This window comes from Mustela erminea, chromosome 11, assembly GCF_009829155.1.
Source record: "Mustela erminea isolate mMusErm1 chromosome 11, mMusErm1.Pri, whole genome shotgun sequence".
Lineage (NCBI taxonomy): Eukaryota > Metazoa > Chordata > Mammalia > Carnivora > Mustelidae > Mustela > Mustela erminea.
In genome coordinates, this window is record NC_045624.1 from 40423429 (window position 1) to 40436686 (window position 13258).

Here is a 13258-nt window from a genome sequence, read left to right on the forward strand (position 1 = left end):
TAGCAGCTAATATTGATTAGCCTGGATTTTCCTCAAATACACTTTTCTTAGTCTATGTGAAGTGTGCGTGCTAGCAGTACCAAAATAAATGCATTTGACTTACAAGCCAGGGGTAGGGAACAAAGTAGGAACAAAAGCATGCTGAGACATATTGTCCAAACAAGCCATTGCCTGCTCTGCCAAATCCAAGCTGGGAGGCCCCAGGCGAGCTTCTTGTGTCATCCGAGTGGCAGTTTCCCATCCATAAAAGCAGGGACAATAGCAATAATGTCCAGCGCCTCGTTATTATTAGAGAATGCGTGTAAAGCACCAGCTTGTGCCGGCCCTCAGGACGTACTCAGCAAATACCAACTTGTAAAATGTGACTTTAAAATGTTAAAATGTAACATATCAAAGACAAAATAATAAATTTAGGTATAATGGAGGAATTCCACTCTTCTCTTCTAAAGAACTAAAGCGGTCCTGAAACCTTTCTTTACAAGTTAACTTTTCAGACAGAATCTCTGGTCATTTATTTACAGCCTTTTGATCCTCTTGTTCTTGAATACAAGCCTGACCCTCTTACTCCAGTGAGTATCAGATGAAGGCTGAACCCCACTATATTTGATCTGCCCAGTGGTTTTCATTTTTGTTATAATTAGATTTATTTTAGGAGATATATCTTTCTTATCCTAACTTGGGTTAGGAAAAAGATCTTGCCAACATCTTTTTAAAGATCTTATTTATTTATTTGAGAGAGAGAGAGAGAGAGAGCGAGCGCGCACAAGCATGGGGAGCTGCAGGCAGAGGGAGCAGCAGTCTCCCCTGCTGAGCAGGGAGCCCTATACAGGGCCTGATCCCAGGACCCCAGGGTCATGATTGGAGCCAAAGGCAGAGGCTTAACTGACTGAGCCACCCAGGTGCCCCAAATCTTTCCAACATCTTAAATTAATCAGAATAAAATGCTAAAATAAAATATTGAAGTCACTGCACTGACCCAACTTGATATAGAGATATGGACAGAGAAGCTCTCGAAACTGAAATGGGCCAGTAGTCCTATAATTTTAGATGTCCTTTATTATCTCATAATTTCTTTTTCAAAGCAGAATGGAAAAGACAGTTTAAGTACTCTTCAGTAATGTAGAAAAGTGTCAGTCGTTTGAACCTTGAACAAGTGAGCAAGAAGGCCTCCCTGTACTTGAATTAGAAAAAAATTGCAGTGAACCCAAATTTCCCTGGTAGATCAGAGATTCAGCCTTTTTATTAAGACATATTCAGGAACAAAACAAAAATAACTTAGTTGCATACAAACTACCTGGGTTATGAGGCAAAAGCAGTTTTCTTTATTATCTCTTTAACGTTTCTTTTTCATCTCTTTAACAGCAAAAAAAAAAAAAAAAGACTTTCCTTAAATCATTTACCATTTAGATTTGAATTTTCGGGACAGATCTTGGTGATCATTTTTAATGATTAATGATGGAGACTGGTTTGCAGCTCTGAGCAGCCATCTTGTGGTTTTAATGAATGGTCTTGAACATATGGAGAATTTGCTGGGCTTGTTTGTAGCTATTACTTTGTCTCTGTGGCTTTCGGCCCTGTGTGTAGTGAACCCAAAGCCAGAACACTGCCTGGTAGCAGGCTGATGTCAGGACCGTGTAGACTCCTGAATTGTATCAAGTGTCTGCCTCGGAGGCCTGCAGATGGTGTAAGCCTGGACAGGTCATGAAGTACATGGGTGGGTCCAGCTGTACTTAGCCCTGACCCTTGAGGATGAGGAAAGTGCAGAAGGATGAATGCCAGAGATGTGGCCTCATCCCAGGTCTTCTGCCCCAAATGCTGTTGGTTCCACCAACGCACAGATCCCTGAAGGGCAGTTTTTACATTATTTTCTTTTCCCTACAGGGCCCTATGTCCATGAATAATCCTATATTTCACTCGTTAGCTGAGTTTCCTAACCCTGGATAGGAAATCTGCACCTGTAGAAAGAAGCCCCCACCCCAGAAGATTCACACGAAGAGAGAAAATCATGCTCCTTGATTATTTGGAGCTGGAGAGAGAATTAATCTGATCGAACATTTTGTTTTCCTCACAGAATCATGTCAACCCCGCCATGGACTTCACCCAGACGCCTCCTGGGATGTTAGCCCTGGACAACATGCTGTACTTCGCCAAGCACCACCAGGATGCCTACATCCGGGTAAGCATGAAGTGTCTCGAAGCTGGTGTAGGTTTCCTACTGAATTTGAATTTATAACTTGCAGACATGGATGGATTACTCTGAGATGAGTGGCTCCAGAGTTGTGACTTTCCCCATTCTGTAAAATAAACGTCAAAATTAAATCAAGAGGGACACTTGAAATCAAGCTTTTTGACTTAAATTTTCTCATGTGATGACATTAAAAAAAACACAACAGATACCAGAAAATGTCTTATCTATAGTTGAATAATGGATTATGACAAAAACTCTCAGACTTAAATAACAAGGAAGGAGGATGAACTATCCACCCCAAACCTGCACAATCCCAGCGTTAGTGGAGACCCCTGAGGCTTATTCCACTTGGTAGAAAAGAGACAGGGTTCTCTCTGGTTCTCCTTCTGTTCAGTCCAATGCCAGAGACATGATAAGATAAACACAAAGAGAAGAATGGGAGAAATGGGGAGGAAAGAGAAATGCCTTTTCTCCTAATTTGTAGCAAACTAGTGAAACTCTCACTCTGGAGAGAGAGACAGACAGACTCCTTTGTGGGCGGGGCAGAAGGAAACCAGAAGGAAGGCGCCCCCTGCTGAGTGGGCAAGACAGGTGTGGGAAGGACCAAGTGTGAACTCCCAGGAGCCTAGGGATGGTGACATAGGGCTGCTCCAATGGAGGCCCTAGATTTGTGCTGACTCCTACCTTGTCTTCAAGGAAAGGGGCCCAGATTCAGTAGGGTGGAGGTATATCATCCAAGATTGAGATGGAGGAGGATATGAATAAATGGACAAGGGAATTGTGAGTGGTTGAAATGACTAGCCCTCAGCTTAGAAAATACTTGATGAATGAATTGCCTAATGCAGCAAGAGTAAGGCTCAGACTAGAAGATGAGTCTATTACACTGACGTTCTCTGTTAGATCCCCCTTGGTGGCACTGGCTTTCTGGAGACCGGGGTTCAAGACCTGGCACCATTGTGGTCTAGTGATGTAAATGTGAGCAGCTCCTTTTGTCTAGGCTAAAGTTTCCTCTCCAAACAAGGAAGCACTACTTCCCTAGGAGGCATTTGGAAATGTGTGGGTAGGTTTTGTTGTCGCCATGCCAGTGGGGTACTGCTGGCCAAAGCCTAGAATTATGGGACACTCTGCACGTGAAAGATTGTTCTACCCAGCAGCGGCCCCCTTGAAAAAAGTCATGCCAGATTTCTGAGTTCCCTGTAGGCACTATATTTTAATTTTATGTGTTTTTCTATATATATGTGGTTTGACAAGCTTTGATTTATACTGAAATGTTATTTATAATTTGATTACGTAAAGGATTTTATGCATTCCTGCAGACAGTTGGGGATCAGGTGCTTGGTCAGAAATGCAGTCTTTCATAAGAAAATTATTTTTTCATGAGAGTTTAATTTGGCTTATATGCACGTATATTTATTGCACAGATTCTTTTTTCTAGGAATATAATCTGCTCTCACAGTAAGTAAATTAATATTGTTGAGATACCTTATCATATATAGCCTTGGAGGGTTGAGTGTGAAAAGAAGAAGCCAAATAGAAATTGAATTTAGCATTAACTGATTAATGTCTGTGGATGAAGGTTTCCAAAATTAGAGCTATTGATGCTGAATGTATTGTTAATCGCATAAGAAGCATATGTCTCATGAAAAGTAATTTAACGTTTAGAACCCATTTTCCTTAATGCATTCTCCAAACTGTCATAAGCAAATTTAATACATGGCCACCTGAAAGAGCTTGACATCTGATAGAAACTTGAAAAAAATAAAACTATTTGTAGGGACACCTGGGTGGCTCAGTTGGTTAAGCTGCTGCCTTCTGCTCAGGTCATGATCTCAGCGTCCTGGGATCGAGTCCCGCATTGGGTTCCTTGCTCAGCAGGGAGCCTGCTTCTCTCTCTGACTCTTCCTGTTTGTGCTCTCTCTCTCTCTCAGAAATAAATAAACAAATAACATCTTTAAAAAAAACTATTTGTAAAGAAAAATGTGGCCCTTTTTGTCCACCTGCCCTTTTCTTTTTTATTATTTTTATTCACATGCCCTTTTCTTTGCTGATTAGATAGTATCTATATGTGAGCCTATCTATATCTCTGCATCTATTACTGAAATGTCTGTTATTTTCTCAAAAGTGTCAGTTTCCTGATGTTTTCTGTGTCCCTTCTGACTTTAGGGCATTAACTCCTGGATGGAAAGCCAAAGCTATTTACATGAACGATTGGGGTTAGGGGGCCACATATAAAGTCTGAGGCCTTCTGCAAGGAAGTTTCGGGATGACTCTGGAAACAGTTATCCTAGTAATAGTGAAATGCTACAGGCGGTGGAAACCGTCGTCTCAGACAGCTAATTAAATTTTGAACTATGAGCTGAGTGGTCTCTTCTGAAACGTAAAGTTGGGTTCCTTTTTAGAATAAGTTTATATTGATGAAATTTGCTTTGTTTTTGACCAGATAAATTTCCTGCCTGAATGTAGTCATTCATTTGTTACTTATATCTTTCATTCAATAAACGCTTATTCTGTACCTGAATATGGTCTCACCCGTCACTTTGCCAGTCGCAGTACAGTTGAGATCTTTAAAAGGAGTTGTAACTCACACGTACACACCTGCACACAGGCGCACACACAGATGTTTCCTCTTCGCCCCGACACCCCCTTCCAGCTCTCCTCTTCCTTCAAACACCGTGTATTTGTACTTTTCTGAATTGTCTTCTTGCCCTATGTTCATTAGTCTGCCACTCACTTTTCAATACCCTGTACCAAGGCTTCCACTCATCACTTTCCAGAAGCTGTTCTCCCGCCAAATGGAGAACCGCACCCCGCCTACCCCCCACCCCTTCCCACCTTTGTCTCAACTGCCTTTCCATTGACACTGGATACTGTTTGCCACTGACTAGTTTTTTTTGTTGTTTTTTTTTTGTTTTGTTTTGTTTTGCCTGAAGCCAGTCCTATCTGTCTTGGTTCTCTTTTTGTCCATTCCTCTTAGTCTCCCTGGGGGCTTTCTCTCCTTCTGCCTGTCCTTCTAATGCACACCATCCCAAGGACTCCACTATAGACCTTGTCTCTTCTCAGTGCCTCAGGCTGCACATGTTTTCTGAGTCACTCTCAGATGCCCAGCAGGGAGCTAGGTGATGGCGATTCCCCAAGGATCAAGTCACTCGCGAGTCCTGTTCTTGAGGAGTTTACTGTCTGGAGATGGCAAGGCGGGGTGAAGAGATAAATACCAGGCACTTTCCAAGCCACTTGGAATGTATTTTGATTGGGTGGTGGTGGCACAGGGAAGACACTGGGGACACAAGGGAGAGTCAGGTCTGGAAAATTTCCTGGGGGAAGTGGCATCTACAGTAAGACCTACTGGATAATGCTAGACAATCAGGTGAAGGAAAGGCAAGAGTAATCCAGGCGGAGGGCGACATGCAGACAAGTGTATAAAGGTGTGTTGCCTTTTTTTAGGGAAACAAAAATAGTATAGTGTGGCTAAAACGGGGAGTGCTGAATATGATCGTGGCTTGAGGCAGATGTGGGTTGGTTCATTACAGACCCTAGAGGCCCTGGGAAGGTGTTTATTTGGACTTTAACCTCAAGGCATTGAGGAATTTTGGAAGTGCTTAAGGAAAGATGATGGGAGTTAATTTTAGAAAAATCACTTTCCTGCCAGAAAACAAATGTGAAAAATCAAGATGAGACAAAAATAAAAATTGGGGAACTTAAGGAGAAATGGAACTAAGGTAGTGTTTAGGGCACTGGGGAGAAGCAGTTTGAGTGGATTATCTTGGAACTGAAATAAACTGGGCTCTCTCTGAGGAAGAGGGAGACGACTGGCTTGAGTGAATACAAGGGTGGTCATGTCATTAATGAGACAAAGTGTGTGTCTGTAAGGGGCTGGACATTTGGCAACATCCACAGCCTTATATGCACGTGGGACATCTGTCCAGTGGATGTACATGTCTAGTAGGCGGTGAGGTGTGAGCAGCAGAGTTCAAACCCAGGTAAACCCCACATTTGGTAAATTCTATGTCCTTAACCTTGATCATTACCTTTAATCTGTTCATGTAGATTATTGCTGTTTTGTCTTACTGGCCTTCCTATTGAAGTCTAGTATCTTCCTAGCCACCTTCCATGCCAGCTTCTAGGATGATCTTTCGAAACAGAGTTCAGAACCCTTTGGGAACTACCCCTGGCCCATAAGCCTCCCTCTTGTGGTACCTGGCATATCATAGATTTAAATAATTTCTTGTTAATTGATTACAGACTTTCTTTAGTTTTTATTTAAATGGCCTCTTGCCAAGGATTAATTCCTATCATTTTCCCTTTTAACACCTACATAAAGGTATATATTTTTTGCAACATGAGTTTATTAACCAGCAGCCTTTTCTTATGTGTTATTTAAATGTACTCTGTAACTGGGTAGTCATGAAAGCACTGGATGTAATTGAATTACCCCACACATGGACAGGCCCAGAACACGAGGAAGAATTGCAAATCTGAGCATCCCACTATGCCTGGAGTAAAATCTGGAGGCATAGCATGATTTGAGACTTCTGGGTCTTATTTACTCTGGGCATAATTGCTTTCATTTTTTCTGGAAATGCTTTACTCCCCAGCTCTCCCCACCAAAGCTCTCTCTGTGAGAGGTGGAGGGTGGCACTTGGCTCGTTCCCTTGAGCCTGCTGTCATCATTTCACAGGCAGGATAATGGTACAGAGCTGAGCGTGTTACATGTTTTGTTTTTGTTTGCTTTTTTTGTTTTGCTCTTTTTCCCCTCCCTGGAGTGGCAACTCTTTAATACGTTGGAAAAAAGAAGATTAGCGACTCCACTGGAAATAAAACCTTTGGACTAATAACGTGTATTCTTGTTGTATTTAATTATTCATTGGGAGCTGCTGAAAAACCCGAAATGACTTGGTTTTACATTTGGTTCAAGAGTCATGCTGGCTGTTGTGGGAGTCAGGATTGAGCCACAAAGCAGGAAGTAATAACGTGGAAATCTCTGGTCTCCAAAACGCACGGTAGCCAGGTCTGAGGAAGAAGTAGGATCATAAAAATACTTAAGACATGTTCCCACTAAAAGAAAGAGTGGCTTCAGGATGCAGTTCAGTCTTTATGGTCCCATTTGTTATCCCATGTTTGATCCGAGAAAATGTGTACCTAGAGGAGGTTGGGCAGCATAAGAGACATGTTGCATAAGTTAGCTCAGACTTGAAGAAAATCCTTGAGAGAAGCACTGTCATCACCATTTTGTAGACTCAGGAACTGGGATCTGGAGAGGTGTGGAGAGTTCCATGAGGTCAAATAGCTAGTAGACAAGCAGAGCCTGAACTTAGGTCCTTGGCCTTCCAATCTTAGCTTCCTTCCAGTCAGTCTCCAGCTTCCTGTCTCTGGGCTTGGAGTGTGGGGAACATAACAGTGCTGTTCTTGAAATGGAGGGGAAGAGGACAGAGTCCAAGACACCTGACTAGATTGATGATGCCATCAAGGAAGTGTTGGTATTTACTTACCGTCTTCCTAAATCTAGCCTCATCAGGAAGTCATTCCTAAAGTAAGAGAGGTGGTCCCTTCTCTTTCCATTTAACTACAGACTTTTTAAACTGTGTCACATTGTCTCTATTAAATTGTAAATCCTCCGAAAACCTAGGCTGCCTTTTTCCTCTACGTTACCATATTACTGAATATGTGCCTGAGACTCAAATGATGTTATTTAAAAGAATAAATGAGCCTGGCAAAGGTATCATTGCAGAGCTTTCCAGATTTCCGATGTGGTTGTAAGTTTCAGACTAGTGACATGAGAAGTGACATTTGGAAGATGAGGGGAGCTTCAGAACCTATTGTCAGTCATCTGTCTCCCCCTTGGCATTGCAGCCAGACAGAAGCGTGCTGTGCATTAATCCCAGGCCCTAAAGACGTCAGATAAGCTATTTAAATGTGCAACAATAAAAGCCAAATGAATGCAAATGAGATATTTCTGTTATTGCTTACATCTTTTTCCGTGGAAAAAAAATTCACACAGAAAAGGAAAACAGCCCATCTTCTTAGATGCTGAAAAGCATCTAACTAAAGGAAGAGGAATTCCTTTAACATGCACGTTTATTCATTCACTGACCCACTCAGGAAATATTATCAAACACCTCGCATCTGTCAGGCTGGTGACACGCACAGTGGATATGGTGGTCAACAAGAAGAGCGGGGTCTAGTTGGTAAATAGCAGAAATTAGAACAGCAGGCAAAAGAAGAGAGTAGAGCTTGTTTTGTCGAGGGTTTTTTTTTTTTTTTTTCAATTTGCTTGTTTGTTTGTTTGTTTTTCTCCGCCTTTGGGTTTTTCTTGTTTTCTTCTGGACTTTTAGATGTGACCTATCCTGGGCAAATCTACCAAGTCACAAAACCTTTACTTGATAGTTCTTTGCCGTTTCCCACAATATTTTGAGCAGGTATATGTTTCACCATTTTATAAATTATCATACTGTTTAACTCCATCGAGTCACTTAGGACTCGCTTTCTTAACTAGTGACTTAATTTTAAGGAATGGCACTACTTCTTAGAGAAATATTCTGGTGTTGGGTCAATGGGGACTAGAATAAACCTGACCCCTCTTGTATGTTTTCTTTGGTATAATATTTGTCATAAATAAAATGTTTTCTTAATGAAGCTGTTACGCAACTTGTATAGTATTTCTGAAATCTTGAGGTTTCTAGTAACAAAATTAAGAGTAAACACTGGAAACTACTTGTTTTTCACGCAGCCTGCAATTTTTGCCTCCTAATTTATGATGAACATTTCATCTAATTGGAATATTTTTGCACCCTGGGTGACGATGCTGGACATTAATGGATTTCCCAAGTGGGGAAAAATAGAAATCCCTTTAAAAATAAGATGAATTATAATGGTTTCAGGCAGCTGTGAACCAGGGCACATGTATGTTTCAAATGTTATACCAAATCAGAGCAGAAATATTTATAATACATGAAGTAAATTCAATTATGGGAAAAGATGGATATTTGTACCTAAGAATTGTTTTCTCAAGCTTCTTCCACTATTTTTATCCATTTCACTTTTTTTTTTAACAGATGAAAAATTTAAAGTGTGTTTATACTATTTCAGAACCTTTAAATGGAGTCTTCCTTCTCATGATGCATACATAGTAAACAACACTTCTAAAAAATAGTTGAGAGAAATACTGGCTTAGACCCTAACTCACCACTGAGTTGTGGAGGCCTAGGTCTGGAGGCAGCACTGAAAAGAAAATGCTCTGAGATGACCTAGGATGAGAAAAGCTATCATCTGTTAAGCCTTTGCCTCATTTTGACTGCTTAACACACATTATTTGTAATCTTCCATGCAGTGCTCCCAGGGATGGGAAAATAAGGTGACCCTTGTACCCTCTTCTTCCAGTACACAGATCTCTGTTTGATGAGGCCTGCTTCAAGTTCAAAGCCGTTTTGGCGAAGCTCTTTTTGATTTCTCTCTCCTGTGTCCGAGGGCGTAAACATACTTGTCATAGCAAACACAGAGCTTGCCATGAAGTAACCACTATGCTAAGCACATATATTAATCTTTTACAACACCCCTATGACATCAGCAGTGTTGTTATTTCTATTTCACAGATGAGGAAACTGTCACACAGAGAAGTTAGGTGGCTTGCCCAGGGTCACACAGCTGAGGAAGTGCCAGAGCTGAATTTAAAGCCAAGTACTCGGCTTCCAGTGGCTTTTAAGGGTTTGTAGATTCATATGTGGGGGGTCGCAGCTGCAGTTCAAATGAGTCTGCGGTTGGGTTTGTTTAGTATTTTTAAAGGGAAGAGAATTTGAATTGCCTTTAGGCAGGGCACGCATCCCCTCTTCAAATTACCATGAGCCCCAGAACTCTCTATTACAGTCTGTCTGGCTGCTTCATGCATTCTTGTTACCTGCCTTGTATCTGAGGGACTTGAGTTAGCAATCACCGATGCCAGTGGTCTACAGCGACCTCTGTGAAGTTCTAGATACATTATCAGCTACGCAGTAGGTGCTCAAGCCATTTTCTTTGCCTTTTCCCTTTCCTCGTCCATAAAGTTGTGCTTGACTAATGCTTCGTCTCTCTCTCACTAAGAATAAAGCGTCTAAATTTCAGCCTCCTGAGGGCAGGCAAAAGGAATAGGCATGCTTCTCAAATTCTCTGGTTGTAAACTTTAAGGAAGAAATGTCATCAGATCTTATTATAAGTACACCGGACCGGTGTTCCTGGGGCTCCAAGCATGGTCAGCCTTCCACACGATGTCAGACCATGCAGTGGGTCCCTTGCTGCCCACTAGCTGGCATTTCAAGGAAGCAGGAACCAAGGATCCTACATGAACTAAGGCAGAGTGCTGATGGAGGCAGTGCTGAGTCTTTAAAATAAATTAAGGAACTTTTAACATTTCGAGGGGGAAATTGGCAGTTTCCCAAGCGGCATAATTACAGGACAGTGTGTAATGTGTAATTAAACTTAACTATGAAGCAAATGATTGGAATAAAGCTTGGTGGCACATCATTTTTTGTTCTCACAGTGCTGACAGATCCTCCCCTCCCCTTGTCCCTGAAATGGCTTTAGCGGCAATTGCTCCTAATTTTTTTTTAAATGAAATTATATGTTGCCAGTTAAACACACAGTTTCGTGTAAAGGAACCTTTTTTATTTGAACGACGTTTTCCTTCTAGGTGATCTGGAGCACAGAATCAATTTGGAATAACAAGGACCCCAAGGCATAGCCTTGCTGGGACTTTAAAATGACTCTTTTTCTATTAATTCATTTACATACTTTATACTTTGCTTTTATTTTTATTCTTTCTTTGACCAAGGTCCACAGCCCGGAGGCTTGTTTTTATGTAGCCTTTTCATGTTACAAAAATAGCGGCATTAATTTCATTGATTGTGAATAACCAAGCTGTTACTGCCAGTCAGGACCCCCTGAGAGTGTGAATATATGTGATTAGATTTACTAATTGCACTGGAAGGCATAATTTCTGACTTCCAAAGTCAGTGATTTGAATGGGATGCTTCAGGCCTTGGGATGAGATCATTGTTCAATATGGGCTTGCTTTTGTCTTTGAAGACCCATTATCTGAGCAAAGGCAGGCAGGTTTCACAGACATGACCTACTGGACATAACAGTGTACACGCTCTGTGTTCACACCACCTGAGTTCTTTTGGTACTTGATTTAGTTTCTGGAATCTGAAGCAGGACTAAAACATGCTAACTACCTGTTTCCTTCTCCTTGGCTACCAGCCCAGGCTGGGTATTAGGTTCAGAATATTTTTTTCAATTGTGTTATGTTAGTCACCATACAATACATCATTAGTTTTTGATGCACTGTTCCAAGATTCATTGTTTACATATAACACCCAGTGCTCCATGCAATCTATGCCCTCCTTAATACCCATCACCCATCCCCCTAACCCCCTCCCCTCTAAAACCCTCAGTTTGTTTCTCAGAGTCCACAGTTTCTCATGGTTCACCTCCCCCTCTGATTTCCTTCCCTTCACTTTTCCTTTCCTTCTCCTAATGTCCTCCATGTTATTCCTTATGTTCCACAAGTAAGTGAAACCAGATGATAATTGACTTTCTCTGCTTGACTTATTTCATTCTGCATAATCTTCTCCAGTCCCATCCATGTTGATGCAAAAGTTGTGTATTCATCCTTTCTGATGGCTGTGTAATATTCCATTGTATATATGGACTACATCCTCTTTATTCATTCATCTGTTGAAGGACATCTAAGTTCTTTCCATAGTTTAGCTATTGTGGACATTGCTGCTATGAACATTGGAGTGCATGTGGCCCTTCTTGAGAAAAAATGAAGCTACATAAAACCAAGCTACATAACGAACTCTGTGTAGTGGACACACTATAAACCTAAGCCCAGTGTGAATTATAAGGGTAGAAACTACAGACGTCCTCCCTAGAGGACCGATGAAGCCCTGAGCTGATAGTCACTGTCCTGGGATCTCTTAGATTCTGTAATACCTTCCCATTCTTTCTCCAAACTGGGCTTCTCTCAGTCCACATTGTCCATTTTCATATCTCACTATGCTGAACAAATAAATATTTATTGAGTACTTGCTCTGTGACCAGCTGCCTCCTTTCTGCTGCATTGATCAATAATTTGATCCTCTTCTTTGATTATACATTTTCTACCTTCACGGGACAGAACTCAGTAGCTGTCATGCTAGAGATTTGCTGTTGTTTCTTCCCTTTTTGCTCTCATTGCTGCACCACGTCATAGTGCGGAAGTTCCAGGAGCTGCAGATCACTTCTGCATGTTTTTTAAGGAGGAAAGTTTTCTGGGAATCCTCTCTCTTTTGTGTGCCTAGAGTTGGAAGGTGTTATAGGCCTCATTGGCTTTCCAGTTATTTTTAAATAATAGACTTTATCTTTTAGAGAAGTTTTAAGTATACAGAAAGATTGAGCAGAGATACGGAAGGTTCCCATACATCCTCCTGCCACGCTGCCACGCACAGTTTTCCCTATCATGAGCACCTTGCATGAGTCGTGTACACTTAGTTACATTTGATAAGCCAATATCCTGCAACCTTGCTATCATTGCTCATTACTTCCTGGAGTTATTTGTTGAGTCTTTGGAATTTTCTAGATAGATAATCATGTCATCTCTGTACAGTTTTATTTCTTCCTTTCCAGTATGTATACTTTTCAAGTCTTTATCTTATTGCATTACCTAGGACTTTCAGTAACATATTGAGGAGTGGTAAGAAGGAACATCTTGCCTTGATCCTGATCTTAGGGGGAAAGACTTAAGTTTCCCAGCATAAAGTATGATGTTAGTTACCTGTAGATTGTTTTATAGATGTTTTTATTAAAAATTCATGAAGTTCCCTATCAGCATTATTTTGCTAGGACTGCTGTAACAAAGGAAAATGGACTGGGTGGCTCAAACAACAAAAATATATCCCTTCACATTTCTGGAGGCCAGAAGTCTGAGATCAAGGTGTCAGCAGGACTGATTTCTTCTAAGATCTCTCTCTTTGGTTTGTAGATGTTTGTCTTCTCCCTGTGTTCTCATGTGGTCTTCTTTCTGTCTGTGTCTGTGCCCTGTGGAAGGACACAAGTCATATT

The 13258-nt window shown here is 41.3% G+C and overlaps 1 protein-coding gene across 9 annotated transcripts in view; it reads left to right on the top strand.

Moving 5' to 3' along the window:
• Positions 1-13258, top strand: part of ELMO1 (engulfment and cell motility 1) — a 522832-nt gene that overhangs the window by 252958 nt on the left and 256616 nt on the right. For all 9 annotated transcript variants that reach the window (XM_032305259.1, XM_032305268.1, XM_032305261.1 and 6 more), the window contains one exon: positions 2072-2176. In XM_032305259.1, the coding sequence (XP_032161150.1) occupies positions 2072-2176 (105 nt within the window). The remainder of the gene's footprint in view (positions 1-2071; positions 2177-13258) is intronic.